This window comes from Amia ocellicauda, chromosome 11 (assembly GCF_036373705.1).
Source record: "Amia ocellicauda isolate fAmiCal2 chromosome 11, fAmiCal2.hap1, whole genome shotgun sequence".
Classification (NCBI taxonomy): Eukaryota; Metazoa; Chordata; class Actinopteri; order Amiiformes; family Amiidae; genus Amia; species Amia ocellicauda.
The window spans coordinates 25,163,656-25,178,606 of record NC_089860.1 but is presented as its reverse complement, the minus strand read 5'-3'; the positions used below and the strand labels follow the sequence as shown (position 1 = coordinate 25,178,606).

The window sequence follows — 14,951 nt, the reverse complement described above, 5'->3', positions numbered from 1 at the left end:
GCGCTCTCCAGCAATCTGAGCAGCAGGCTGGGGGCCAAATGGAGTCGAAGGCTTTATGAAGTCAACAAAGCAGGTGAGAATTTTCCCCTGCCTGGTGTTGCGGACGTGCCTGTCCAGCAGGCTGTAGGTGGTGCTCTCACACACAAACTCTCACTCTCAGTCTCTTTGATAGCAGGACTCCAAGTCTGCGTTGCTGTGTCTGTGCTGTGAAAGCTGGTGAGCTCCTTGCTGTCCATGCTTCTCAAAGCTTATCACTCATCAGTGGGAGTACCTGTCTTTGAGTGTGAGAATGAGAGTGAGAGTGTACACGCTCTGAAAGTGCAGGCGTCACTGCGGACAATTACCTGGCTTCTCACTCCTAACAGATCCTCACTCCTCTGACTGGGGGTGGGGGGGCGGTGACCTAGCCCAGGCTGCCCCCTGTAGCGCCTCCCTCCCGTCTGGGCGTCCAAAGCATACGGTGAGGTCACACTGCAACAGCTGGGTCCTCACTGCAGCCAGCCGAGAGAGAGCAGGTCAGTGCTGCACACCCACAAATACACCCACATACCCACACTCTCTCACACACACTGACAGCGCCAATTAATGGAGGGGGGGAGCAGTGCAGAATTTGGACACTGTCTCTGTGTGTCTTTCTTTCTCACTTTCTCACTCTATGTCTCTGCCTATCTCTACACCAGTTTTCAGTTTCAGAGTGTACTCCATTGGTGTCAGTCAGGTACAGCCCACCCACAGCGCAGTGTTCTGGTAAGCTGCTCCATGGCTCTGTGCTGAGAGCTCCACACCAGAAGAAACCAGCGTCACACAACGCGGTTGCTGTGGCACCTCGCACATAAGCACTTGGTTCAGAGACCTCTGTTCATTAAAAAATAAACTGAGTTTTGCCCGGTGTCAGTCAGTCAGAGCAGGGGTACGTGCTGGTCTTGTTTCTCATCCGCCATAGAGACAGACATTCCAGTCATGACACTGAGAGCTTATTAATCGCCTGTCTTGGCAGATTTGTGGTTTTTCAATATATATAAAAATATATAATGAAAAACCACAAATCTGCCAACACAGGTGATACACTAATATTTATATGAATCATGGAATATGTAATCACATCTTGAGTGACTAAATACTAAAATGAGACCAGTGACATGCACGCTTTAGGCCTACCTGGAGCAGCAGTGTCTGAGCTGCAGCTATCAAACGAATATCGCTCGTCTCATGCCAAGAGCCCGGAGAGGGAATGGGATAGAATTACAGGTTAACCGCCAGCCTGTCAACACCGCAGCCCAGCACACAAGTCAAGACAGAGAAAAGCTCAAAGCAAGACACAGGAAGATTGTATTGTTTTGTTTTTTAAACAGAAAAAAAGACAAATGGAATAATTAAGATAGAACTATCTTGGGATCAAGAATAAAGATATGGAAAAACAATGCACAGGGCACCATTAAACACACACAGGGATCAGCACCTGCCAGCTCATCCACACAGGCTGCGAGAGTGCCCGGCCGCAGGGTGACCCTGCCCAGGCTGGCCGTGTCTGTGGGGCTATCGTCCCTCATAGGGCCTCTGTCAGCTCTCTTCATCTACCACACAACACTGCCACCCCAATCCTGACACTGTACTGTTGGGCAGAAGCAAGGGGGGTGGGGCATTTAAGTCAGTGGACACAAATCAATTAATGCAGCATCACCAACCCCAGTCACCAACCACATTCAGTTCTGTGTAACACCTCATTTCAGGCCATCATTCAGGCAGGTCAGGGGCAGAGCTTTTAAAACAGAGGGGTGCTTGGTTTTGATACGAGATACCCAGCCAAGCCAGGGGACTGAGACAGAAGGGCAGCCTTGGACCCTAGCCTGGTGAAAGCTGAGGGTCAGATAGTGATCAGCTGCCCATTATCTGTTACCCATGTCATGTTATGCTTTTCTGGGTGAAGCTGTGGTGAGGCAGAGGGTGTCATTGTGGAGGAGCTGGGCTGCGTCCATCAGACTGACAGGTAGCTGTCTGTGTGTGCTGTGTTTGAGATGCCTTGGTGCCAGCATCCACAAAGGGGGCTTACTTATCGACTGCTAGTGTTCCCAGGGTCAGAGGTCAGTTACCATGAAGCAGAGATACCAGCATCATCACACTCGTGCATCACCACACACACATTCAGTTCAGACAACCCCCTATAGAAGTAAGTGGAAGAAGTAGTGATGGAAGTAAAGTTATATTGGCCTGAACCCGCTTGGCTGAGGGAACGACGGTGGGTGGTGTCAAGGAGCTGCTGCAAAGGCAGAGACCGTGGGGTGGAGGGATGATTCTGAGTTTTGCAAGAGGGAGCATGGCTGCAGACCCTGCTGTGTGTGTGTGTGTGTGTGTGTGTGTGCATCTGATTGGTTGAGCTCGGAGCACAGGAAAGCATGATTAGGGGATGTTCTCCTCCCGAACTTCAGTTTTAAACTTAATTATACACTCACCTAAAGGATTATTAGGAACACCTGTTCAATTTCTCATTAATGCAATTATCTAATCAACCAATCACATGGCAGTTGCTTCAATGCATTTAGGGGTGTGGTCCTGGTCAAGACAATCTCCTGAACTCCAAACTGAATGTCTGAATGGGAAAGAAAGGTGATTTAAGCAATTTTGAGCGTGGCATGGTTGTTGGTGCCAGACGGGCCGGTCTGAGTATTTCACAATCTGCTCAGTTACTGGGATTTTCACGCACAACCATTTCTAGGGTTTACAAAGAATGGTGTGAAAAGGGAAAAACATCCAGTATGCGGCAGTCCTGTGGGCGAAAATGCCTTGTTGATGCTAGAGGTCAGAGGAGAATGGGCCGACTGATTCAAGCTGATAGAAGAGCAACTTTGACTGAAATAACCACTCGTTACAACCGAGGTATGCAGCAAAGCATTTGTGAAGCCACAACACGTACAACCTTGAGGCGGATGGGCTACAACAGCAGAAGACCCCACCGGGTACCACTCATCTCCACTACAAATAGGAAAAAGAGGCTACAATTTGCACAAGCTCACCAAAATTGGACAGTTGAAGACTGGAAAAATGTTGCCTGGTCTGATGAGTCTCGATTTCTGTTGAGACATTCAGACGGTAGAGTCAGAATTTGGCGTAAACAGAATGAGAACATGGATCCATCATGCCTTGTTACCACTGTGCAGGCTGGTGGTGGTGGTGTAAAGGTGTGGGGGATGTTTTCTTGGCACACTTTAGGCCCCTTAGTGCCAATTGGGCATCGTTTAAATGCCACGGCCTACCTGAGCATTGTTTCTGACCATGTCCATCCCTTTATGACCACCATGTACCCATCCTCTGATGGCTACTTCCAGCAGGATAATGCACTATGTCACAAAGGTCGAATCATTTCAAATTGGTTTCTTGAACATGACAATGAGTTCACTGTACTAAACTGGCCCCCACAGTCACCAGATCTCAACCCAATAGAGCATCTTTGGGATGTGGTGGAACGGGAGCTTCGTGCCCTGGATGTGCATCCCACAAATCTCCATCAACTGCAAGATGCTATCCTATCAATATGGGCCAACATTTCTAAAGAATGCTTTCAGCACCTTGTTGAATCAATGCCACATAGAATTAAGGCAGTTCTGAAGGCGAAAGGGGGTCAAACACAGTATTAGTATGGTGTTCCTAATAATCCTTTAGGTGAGTGTACATATACACACACATACATACATAAACACATATAAATACATACACATACTTACATACTGTATGTACATACATACATACGTACACTCACACACTGCTTTGCCCAGGTAAATAAACTGGAAAATGAAAGAGGCAGAGGGTTATATAGTCTATTTATTAGAACAAGCAAAGCAAGTTACAGCACTGCTCTGCTCAGAGGACTGACTGGGACTGACTGGAAGGAGCACGTCTGAGGCTTCTGAGGTATAACCATGGTAATGGGGAGCTGAACTCCACAGTCAGTCAGTCAGGCCGTGACCTGGGCCGGACCCCCCGGCATGTGAGAGTGCGACCCAGCATCCTGCTGGTCCTGCTCAAAAACAGCCCTGCACCGCAGCACCTCCTCCTCCAGCCTCCTGAGAGACTCAACCAGCTCAGGGTCAGTGCGCAACACCACCATGTCATAGGCCATCCAGGTCATCTGCACTACAGCGAAAAGCACACACAGTACAAAGCACACAGGACAGTATAACACAGCACAGTTTAACACAGTATAACACATGACGACACAGCACAACATATAGGGGAGACACTGTCAGATTCTCCAGGGGGGAGGGGGGTAGAGTGCAAGCACAGATACCCTCTAAAATGTTGAATGTAGTATCAGGATGGTATAGCCCCAAGTTAAAGCATGGAGAGGCACAGCTCAGTCATCTAACATACAACCCATGGCAAACCACAAAGTGCCCGTGTGGGAATGCCTCGGGGGAAACAATGGGGACAAACTGGAAACGGTGGTGAAAGCTTCATAAAGCTATTCCTGGGTTACAGAGTCGTGCACCTGGCTGCCAACAGACAACACACGTTATGCACTTGATGGCACAGTTCCGTCGACATTGTTTTCACACAACAGATAGGAGATGTCAAGGTGACCTCCTGCTGGTGCTCTGAGGAGATCCGCTCCACACACGCACACGCCAGCCAGCACAGAAACCTCTCACAGCATAGCCATGTGCACAGCTTTCACCCGCTGCAACACGAAGACACACACCCTACAGTGCTGATGTCTCATCAGTCATTACTGGGTTTCTGAAGGGGGAGAGGGAGGGGGTGAGAGAGCGAGAGAGAGAGAGAGCAAGAGAGAGAGAGCACAAGTGAGCGAGCAAGTGCACCTGCTTTAAAAATGTTTTTTTTAAGCAGATAAAAGATCAGAGCTGCAGGACCTGAGGGGAGCAGCGGTCTCAGTACGGCTAATCTGGGCCAAGATCAGGAGAGGGATTAAAGCGATCAGGGCAGTAGAGCACCTCGCTCAGGCACAGTTTCCAGCCGTGTTAATGAGGTAAATATTTACTAAACAAGCGGCGCTGGCTCTCTCTCGTTGCCCCCAGACACTGAGAGATGCTTATCTACCTGATATATTCTCCACATCCTCGATCATTCTCTCCAGCTCCTTGTCTAACTGCTTCAGCATCTGCATGGCTTCTTCAACGGAGCTCAGGCACGGGGGCTCTGCCATCTGCAAACACACCATGGAGAAATGAGCACACGCAGCTCGTGCACACTCCACCCCCCCAGACAGCTGCTGCACAACTACACACTATCCCTGTGGCTGCGCTCTGGCAATGTTCAGGAATTTGGAGGGGAAACGTTCCAGATACTCTGAATAGTAAAGAAACACACAGGCTCATTGCACTAGGTTATATATTAAAACATTGTAATCAAATAAAGTTTTGCAGTAAATCATGTTCAGCACACAATTCTGGACAGTGTTGCACACACATGCGCACACACAGACGCTTGTACACACACCAGGTCCAGTCCACCTCTGACCTCTCACTTTGGTCAGCACTATCTGCTCTCCAAGATGAAGGGCATTGTGGGTGAGGAGAACACAGGGGGCTTCACTGATAAACTGCGCAGGGAACACGATGTTGGTTTATATGAATTATAATAAATAAATAAATAAATAAATACACACACAAATCATGTACAAATCTATTGCATACTGATATTGATTCACCAGATTCTTCATTTCGTACTTAATTTACCTCACGAACCATAAAGCCGTGAGAAGGACATTTACCTGCAACTGGGGATGAAGGAAACTGAGCCGGTAAAACAAACACAATACGACACTTTCGTGGTCAAACACGTTATAAATCAAGACGTTTACGTTGTATATATACTTAAAGTTATACACCAAGATCCGTGAGTTACAAGTAAACATAAACCCAGAGCTCTTGAATGTGTTCGTTGCGCCAAGTCTGTCCTCCAGAAACAAACCGCTCCGTCCATAGTAGTGCTAATACACGGTTATTCGGTGGGAATTGTTTTATATATGCGTGATTACTACTTAATTAAAGTGTGTGCTGTAGCTTTACCTCTGTCTCTCCGTCCGTCCGTCCGTCCGTCCGTCTCCGCTCAACCGAAGCGGCTCGCGCTCCCCGCAGCTGCCGTCCGAGCGCGCGAGGCGGGGGGTCGCGGTGCCTCGAGGCGGCGGTGCGCGATGGCGGTGCTGATCAAAGCTGCTGCAGTCATCCTGGCACCGGCAATATTGGCAGGGTCGGCATTAATATAATCATCTGTTTTCGAAGAAGGAGCATGTCTAAATATTATTAGTGTTCATAGTAGTAATGTTACTATAAGTAGGATTCATGTATACACAGTAGTTGTAGAAGTGGAAGTATCAACTGCTTTGTTGCATTTTGTGCCTGATCTGTGTTTTGAGCGCACTTTTTTATGTGTATATGTATTTTGTTCCAGTTTTATTACCAGTCTTTAATAGTATGCAATGCAATACGGCACTATCTACCTGCAATGGCCGCCTGAGTCCGCGGCGGGGCGCTGCGACCCTTACCTGACCACCCTGCTCCAGCTTTGCTCCAGTTCTGTCGGGTTAGACTGCAACTCACTGGACAGAGCAAGACACGCAGGTCCGGCACAACACGGGACAGGTGGCAAGGCAGTTATTTGCAGTGGCTTGGAAATAAAAGGCCCGAATCAATACAAATACAATGATTACACTTGCCCGTGTAATTCCCGTTCTGTTCAGCTTCTTGTAAGTTGTACTACATCTGTGTTGTCCACGTGTCGTATTGCAAATACCACTACTAAAAAAATAAATTAATACAAATCGCGGTACGTCAGTATATGCAAGTTTGACCAACATTACAGACGTCTACCTGACTTTCATTTTCACACTTTAAAATCTGACGTCTTTGTGCCGAAGGGCGCGTATTGGAATTATATCATAATGATTTGATTTTATCATTAAACTGTCCAATTTCTCTCTTGCAACCAAGCATGTGACGCAAGTGCGCGTATAACACGAACCCCCTTTCCAGAGACAGAGGCGCACCATTCAGGTACATGAAGTGTTTCAGCGGCAGCGATGATTTGTACGTCGTTGGGTCCAACAGGAGAAAGTTTAGTTATTTTTAAATATCCGAGACAAAATCATGTATATCCGTCAAAACCGACCGAGAGAACATGTACACAAACTTTTAAAATGATCGGAGGAAATATTTACACTGCTGTCAATAATCAATTAATCTTAATTTCGATTTTTTTTGTCTCATTCTGCTGCCTTCTTTTGAAATAATACAATAAAAACCAAAAATGTACTGCCGTCAGTCCCCAAAAAAAAAAATCTTACCTTCTTCCGTGGACAACAACAATAATAATACATATTGAATAAATAAAAATGTAAATGTTATCAGTCCACTAATAAAAGCTTTACTTTCTCATACTTCTGTGTCTGCTGATAAAAAAAGGAGGACGACGAAAACGAAGAGTTAATTGATCAGTTATTATTGTTGACTTTAAGGTTGGTGGTAGCCAAGTCATTAAAATGGGAAATGACCACGGGTGTCATTAAACAAACAGTAGGAACAAACAGCACACGCATAATAATAACAATATTAATAATATGAATAATACATTATTGCGCTGTACCGAAAGAACCAGGTATAATAATAATAATAATAATAATAATAATAATAATAATAATAATAATAATAATAATAACAGAATTCCAAAATTCCTTCGAGCGGGTGAGAGAGACCTGTGAAAACGTAGAGGTGCGCTATTTTTATCTGTTTATTGCTTTTTCATTTTTCATCATGAGGGTTTCGGGTCTCTTCCTCTGTCTCCCCCTCTCAGTCAGTCATTCTGTATCAGTCAGTCAGTCAGTCAGAGTATTAGCTAGTTAGATTAGTCAGTGGCTTCTATAAATTCAGAAGCATTATAAAGGGACGCGGTACATATTACCTACATTGATTATTATTATTATTATTATTATTATTATTATTATTATTATTATTATTATTATTATTATTATTATTTTATTTTATTTTATTTTTCTTGGCAGACGCCCTTATCCAGGGCGACTTACAACATAAGTGCAAAAATACAGAGAAGTACAAGGCATCAATCATTACAAATTCAACTTAGCTAAAACATAGCAATTCAAAATAATACATCTGACAAATTCCAATTCCAATTTACACAAGTACAGTAAGTGAGGTCCTACATCCTAGACGGTGAAAGCTAAGTGCTGTCAAGATGTAGGGTTACAGACGAGGGCTACGGGAAAGGGAGCAAAGAGGAAAACAATCAAGGACGCGAGGAGCATAATAAGCTGAAGTGCTATCTAGCAGGGACAGAGGACTAATAGATGCCTGTGTTAGTGAGTACCCTGTTCTGTACAGGGCGCTGTTAACTTGGTAAGAGTCTGTTCATTTTAATGTGGCGGACGCTGATATTGTCCCCAGCACTGACTCACACAGAGGACAGTAGAGCACAGGACAAGAGACTGTATAGACTCAGTACATATGCAATTCAGACAGTATACAGTACAGAAAGAGAAAGTATACAGTAGAGTACAGTATAGAGACTGTATATAGACAGTGTGCAGGTTCTATATGGACAGTGCTCTACAGTGTGTGTGTGCAGTATAAAGTGCTGTACTGTCAGTATACAGTGCAGTAGGACAGTATACAGTGCTGTCAGTGCTGACAGAGTGAAAAAAACCGAGATTCCAAATGGAAAATCCCCCCCTCCCCCCTTAGGGAAGCCTGGGAGACTGGCAGTACTGGAACTATCTTCAAAGAAACGTACTGTGACATTGCCAGCCAATCAGGATGGGCAGGGGCGTGGCCAGGTGTGTATAAATGGCCCAGGTAGAGAGTGGCAGGTTAAGTGACACACCTGTACCTGATAGAGCTGTGCTGGACAGAGAGACAGAGAGGGACAAAGACAGAGACAGAAAGTACGAGAGAGACAGAAAAGGAAGAGACAGGGAGAGAGAGAAAGAGAGAGACACTACAAAATTCCACTTGAAGAGACGCAGGGACACCGAGTGAGGACAGGAGAGAAGAGTGGAGAGGACTGAGCTGGACTGACTCAAGAGCCACAGCCATGACCTCGTTTGCGGACCCCCCTCAGGGCCTGTCTCCCCCCCGCTGCAGCCCCCAGTTCCCCAGCCTGGGCCAGGAGCCGCCCGAGCTGGGCCTGTACAGCGACAGCTATTACCACCCCCCTGGGCTGCCCAGCCCCCCCCGCGGGCCCCCTGCCCCCGCTCCCCCCTACGACCTGGGACCTGACTACAGTGCCGGCTCTGCCAACCCCTATCTGTGGTTCAACAGCCCTGGGCTCAGTGGCGCCCCCTACCTGCCAGGGGCCAACCCCTCTTCGCCCTTCATGCCCCAGCACTACGGGGTTCAGAGATCGTACCTGGGAGGGGGACCGGTGGCGGGGGGTGACCTGGGCTGGTTCTCGCTGCCCTCCCAGGAGGACCTGATGAAGCTGGTGCGCCCCCCCTACTCGTACTCGGCCCTCATTGCCATGGCGATCCACGGGGCCCCGGAACGGAGGCTGACCCTGAGTCAGATCTACCAGTACGTCGCCGACAACTTCCCCTTCTACAACAAGAGCAAAGCAGGCTGGCAGAACTCCATCCGACACAACCTGTCCCTCAATGACTGCTTCAAGAAGGTGCCACGCGACGAGGACGACCCCGGTGAGACACGCAACATTACGTACACTGTCACACACACACACACACACACACATGCACACAGGGAAGCACACAGGCACACTCACACACACACACGCATACAAGCACACATATACACTCTGACGCTCTTACATTCACACAATCACAGACAAACTCACACACTCAATTGTCCGTCTCAAAGGGCAGAGTCACCAAATGCCTGCAGAAGCGTATTCTTATCAGATCTAGTGTGTCAGGCATTCTTTCCACAAGGAGAGAGAGAGAGAGAGAGAGAGAGAGAGGGAGAGTGACCGTTGACAGCAGGCCTGCAAGTGTACATCCTCTGTGAGAGAATACTTCACTTTTCACATGAAGATTAACAAAATAAATATGTAATTATTTAAAGCTCCAGAGAGATATAATCAGGTTTGTTTGTAAACAGCATGGGAAACGTCCTAGTCAGCCCTTCAGGAAGTGCGTTTCCCATTGGCAGTGAATATGTGACAGAGTTTCAGTGGATTGAACTAAATAAAATTGTATCAATGCTGGTGGGGTCTGCTGTGAATACAGTCTCACTGCAGAAGTGTTAATTGTTAACTCCGTGATCTGTAAGAGGATGTCCTGCCTGGTCTGCCAAGTACGCTGACCACCGGTTCTGTCATGGATTGCAGCGAGGACACATCGAAAACTGCAGCCAGTTCTGCCCACTGTTTCATTCAGGATAAAAAAAACTAACACTACTTTCTCTCTCTCCCATTCCCTCGCCCTCCCTCTATTTGTAGGTAAGGGCAACTACTGGACTCTGGACCCCAACTGTGAGAAGATGTTCGACAACGGCAACTTCCGCCGTAAGAGGAAGAGGAAGTCTGACTGCGGCCCCAGCGAGGCGGGGACGGGGGTGGCGCTCAGCTCGGAGTCCAGGGAGAGCACAAATGGCAGCAGCAGTGGCGGGGGTGTGGCGGTGGCAGGAGGAGGAGGGGGGGAGGGTGGCAGCCCTAAGGCACCCAACTCCCTGCTTGACATGAGTGACCCCAGTATGACTCCTGAGAGAGGCCCCTCCCCTTCCCCTGGAGGCCCCTCCCCCTGCCTCAGCAGCTTCCTGTTGGGGATGAGCAGCGTAGCGGGAGGAGGAGGAGGAGGAGGAGAAGGCGGAGCAGGAGCAGGAGGGGAGGCCCTGAGCCGTGCGTTGTCCCTGGGGCTGACTGGAGAGGGGCCCCCTCGCACTGCCCTGACCCCCAGCGGCTACAGCCCCTACTCCCCCAGCCCCCTGTCCTCCCTGCCGGACTGGAATGCCCCCTTGCCGCCCCCACCACACCCCCCCCAGCACCTCCACCACCTCCACCCTGTTCACTCGCTTTCCTCCACCTCCTCCCCCCCGCCACCCTCTTCCTCCTCCTCCACCTCTTCCTCCTCCTCCTCATTGGGCTACAGCAGCTCCCTGCTCAGTCAGTTCAGCAGCCACTTCTACCCCAGCCTGGGGGGGAGCAGCAGCGGAGGGGGAGTTGGCCTGGGCACGGGGAGCCTGCTGTACCCACGCGAGGGCACCGAGGTGTAGGAGAGGGAGAGACAGAGACAGAGACACAGAGAGAGACAGAGAGAGAGGAGAAGGAGCTGTCCCCCAACACTAAGAGTGTGGTAGAGACAGAAAGACTGCCCCCTCTCCCAGCCCTCTCTGCCTGCACCCCCACTCTTTTCACAGTCAGGCCATTACAGCACTGACAAACAAACCAACAGACAGACAGATGGAAACACTGTGGACGCCCAAACCCATGTCCAGGATGATGACTAACACTTCCTTCTTGTCTGTTGTGTTGTTGTTGGATTGTTACTTGTTTCTGTGTTTTGTGTTGCATCTTTCTCTCTTTCCAATCTTTTGTTCTGAAGTTCATCTTCTGTACTGCACTGCACTGCACTGCACTGTACTGTACAACAGCAACAGCAGAGAGCTGCAGGGTCACTCAGGCCACTTCTCAAGTCTCCTTCATGTTGTAAATTACAGAGAGAAAGAAATAGACAGAAGGGAGTGTTTTCTGGTAGGGGTGTATTGCTTTGCTTGTTTAATGTTCTTCCATACCATCTGGCTTCCCAGTGAGATGGGAAACGCACCATCGACCGAGCAGGACAGACCATTACTGCAGACAGTGACAGTGAGATAATAGCTGACCCACCCTTTGACCTCCGACCCCTGAACTTTAACATGACTGCCTGTTCAAGGACATTGTTGTGTGTTTGTAAATATCAAGGTTATTATTATTAATGTATTGTGTTGTTGTTGTTGTTGTTGTTGTTGTTATTATAATTTTATTCTGGGCAAGGTATAATATTTTTTAATAAAAGTGTTTTTTAAAAAGAAAAGGAAACTATTGTATTGGTGTTTGGTGTTTGAAAGGGACCTGAGAGGGAGAGTCGGAGATAGAGAGAGAGGGTGGGAGCAGCGGAGAGAGGGAGAGAGTGTATGGCTCAATCAGGCTGGACTGGTTGTGTTTTTATACACATCCTCTGTTTTTCACTGCTCTCTGCCTCCCTTTCCCACAGTGCTGATATGCTTCCTCTTCCAACACTCCCTCTATCCTCCTGATAGGGGCTCAGGGGTCACTGAGGACACTGACAGCTACTGTATCCAATCACACGTAATACACAAACACAGTGTAAGAAACAAACTCACACAGAGAAAAGACAGGGGCAGAGAGAGAGAGAGAGAGAGATGCACTTCCTCCTCCACTGCAATAAATATGCCAAATTAAGGGACACATTCTTTAATAAATTCATAAATATTACAAAATCATTCTCTGAATTGATAAATGAAAAAAAAATAGCTATCCTCCTGGGGGAGGGACATACAGCCCCCCTGGCCGCCCAATATGTAGCCGCCTGCCACAGCCTGAGGGGCTCACTGTGAAAACATACATGAGCACCAGCTGTGACCTGATAACTATAAATAAAGTAAATGTACATGTCTATTAAGATTTTAGTTATAAATTATAATGTTACAGTTTCATTTTTTTTCTTACCTTTTATTATTTTTCAATGTATGTATATAATATCAACTGCTTTGGCAACACTACGAAACTGTTTGTCATGCCAATAAAGCACCCTTGAATTGAATTGAATTGAATTGAAAATTGAGAGAGAGAGAGAGAGAGAGACAGAGAGAGAGAGAAACAGAGGGAGAGAGTGTGGGAACAGTTATCACTTCAGTGGCTCCAACTCTCATTACCTCCCTTATCCCTCTCTCTATACCTCTTTCTCATAGTCCCTCTCTCCAGCTCAGCCTGCTCTACCGGTACCCCTCACACACTCCTCTCTTTCCACATCCCTTCTTCAGCACATTCCAACTCTTCTGCCCCTATTTCCCCCTCCAAGACCCTCTCCCTCTAAGCCTCCCCCCCCTCTGGCTCTACCGGTTCACCCCTTTTACACACACACACACTTGAGAGAGCGAGAGAAAGGTTGACATGGGGAAAGTTCTCATTACAGGATTAGGAGATGGGGGGGAGAGAGGGAGGGACGTGCATTAATCTTTCAGTGAAGTGAAGAGTCAAGCTTCACTGGTGACCCAGTACCACAAACAGAGAGAGCGCGGGAGGTAGAGAGTTCCCATGGAGAGAAGGAGAGAGAGAATTGAATGGAATTGAGAGATAGTTTCCCCTCTCTCTCCCTTTCTCCCTCTCTCTCCCACTCTCCCTCCCTCTTTCCCTTTCTTCCTCTCCTGTCTTCTACCCTCCCAATTCTGTAAGGTCTCTGTCATTATTATTATTATTATTTAATGATGATGATGAGTATTAGTATTTGTATTTTAGAGTAGTTTTATTGTCTCAGTCAGTCAGTGTGTGAGTGAGATGTTTGTGGGTTGTGTATCAGTCAGACAGGGCGACAGTTAGTCAATCAGGCAGGCAGGCAGTTAGTCAGCACTTTTGAAAGTCAGTGGCTCCCTGTGCCAGTGTAATCCCTGCCCCCCCACGCCCTTATATTGAGCAACAACTCTGACACACTAATCCCCGCAGGTACTATTTCTCCCTAAAACATAAGGGTCTGTGTCAGCATCAGGCATAGAGGAGAGAGACATTCCAGCCTCCCCAGTACAGAAACACACCTCTAGAGCTCAAGGAGGTGTCCCCCCCCCCACCCGCTCCAGGCATTGAGTTAAGGAGATAGTCAGGAGGGGGTCTCCCTGAGGTTAAAGCTGAGTATCTTTGTGTGTGTGAGAAGTGCTGCTCAGTTCATATGTAAATGTTGCACAAAGATCAGAGGACAGCAGTGTAAACAAGGACAACATCACAAGTGTGCCCATCGTTTACCCTCAGAGCTGGCCTGCTGCTGTCTGTTTGTACACAAACACATCGACATACTCACACACACACACACACACACAGAGCGACTCACTCACCCCCCCCGCACACACATACACATACTGACATACACACACACACACACAGAGCGACTCACTCACCCCCCCCGCACACACATACACATACTGACATACACACACACACACACACAGAGCGACTCACTCACCCCCCCCGCACACACATACACATACTGACATACACACACACACACACACACACACACACAGCGACTCACTCACCTACCCCGCACACACACACACATACTGACATACACACACACACACACACACACAGCGACTAACTCACCCCCCCTGCACACACATACACATACTGACATACACACACACACACAGACACACACAGAGCGACTCACTCACCCCCCCCGCACACACACACACACAGAGCGACTCACTCACCCCCCCCGCACACACATACACATACTGACATACACACACACACACACACACACACACACAGCAACTCACTCACCTACCCCGCACACACACACACATACTGACATATACACACACACACACACACACAGAGCGACTCACTCACCCCCCCCGCACACACACACACAGACACACGCTTGCTGTGTTCTGAGTTTCCAGCAGACAGTTCCTGGCCCTCTGAGACCCCTGGGCTCTATGGTTTTGAACACAGTGGGGCTGCTGGACATGTCCGCCATGTGAGAGCAGCGCCTCATCTTTCAGTTAGAGGAAGGGGGTGAGAGACAGTGTTTGAATTCATCCCAAACCTGTTCTCAGCTACCCGTCTCATTCGCCACACACAGAGGGAGATTTGGCAAACTGTTTAATGGGATGACAGAAATAAAATACCTTTAACGACATTTTAATATGACTGAGAGGGAGGGAGAGTGACAGGCAGACAGATAAAGAAAAAGAGAGACACACAGAAGATAGATAATGGAAGAGAAAGTGTGATGTTCCTGCTGTCCTGTTCCT

At 47.9% G+C, this 14,951-nt stretch overlaps 2 protein-coding genes across 2 annotated transcripts; one reads left to right on the top strand and one right to left on the bottom strand.

Annotated features, from left to right (window-relative positions):
- Positions 1-3,798: 3,798 nt before the first annotated feature.
- Positions 3,799-6,143, bottom strand: syce3 (synaptonemal complex central element protein 3). The gene is made up of 3 exons (XM_066717121.1): positions 6,024-6,143; positions 5,053-5,158; positions 3,799-4,128 (listed from the first exon to the last, which is right to left on the bottom strand). The coding sequence occupies exons 2-3, from the start codon at positions 5,156-5,158 to the stop codon at positions 3,950-3,952; spliced, it is 285 nt and encodes a 94-aa protein (XP_066573218.1). The 5' UTR covers positions 6,024-6,143; the 3' UTR covers positions 3,799-3,949.
- A 2,678-nt stretch (positions 6,144-8,821) lies between these two features.
- foxi3a (forkhead box I3a) lies at positions 8,822-11,997 on the top strand. Its single transcript, XM_066717116.1, has 2 exons — positions 8,822-9,661; positions 10,420-11,997. Exons 1-2 carry the CDS (start codon positions 9,061-9,063, stop codon positions 11,190-11,192), a joined length of 1,374 nt encoding a protein of 457 aa, XP_066573213.1. The 5' UTR covers positions 8,822-9,060; the 3' UTR covers positions 11,193-11,997.
- The last annotated feature ends 2,954 nt before the right edge of the window (positions 11,998-14,951 follow it).

What these genes read in the sequence shown, in the direction of transcription:
- foxi3a (XM_066717116.1), top strand. Translation starts at nt 9,061, where the DNA reads ATGACCTCGTTTGCGGACCCCCCTCAGGGCCTGTCTCCCCCCCGCTGC. An exon ending in ACGCGACGAGGACGACCCCG is followed by an intron (nt 9,662 to 10,419) that starts GTGAGACACGCA and finishes CTCTATTTGTAG; the next exon opens with GTAAGGGCAACTACTGGACT.
- syce3 (XM_066717121.1), bottom strand. Translation starts at nt 5,158, where the DNA reads ATGGCAGAGCCCCCGTGCCTGAGCTCCGTTGAAGAAGCCATGCAGATG. An exon ending in GGATGTGGAGAATATATCAG is followed by an intron (nt 4,129 to 5,052) that starts GTAGATAAGCAT and finishes TTTTCGCTGTAG; the next exon opens with TGCAGATGACCTGGATGGCC.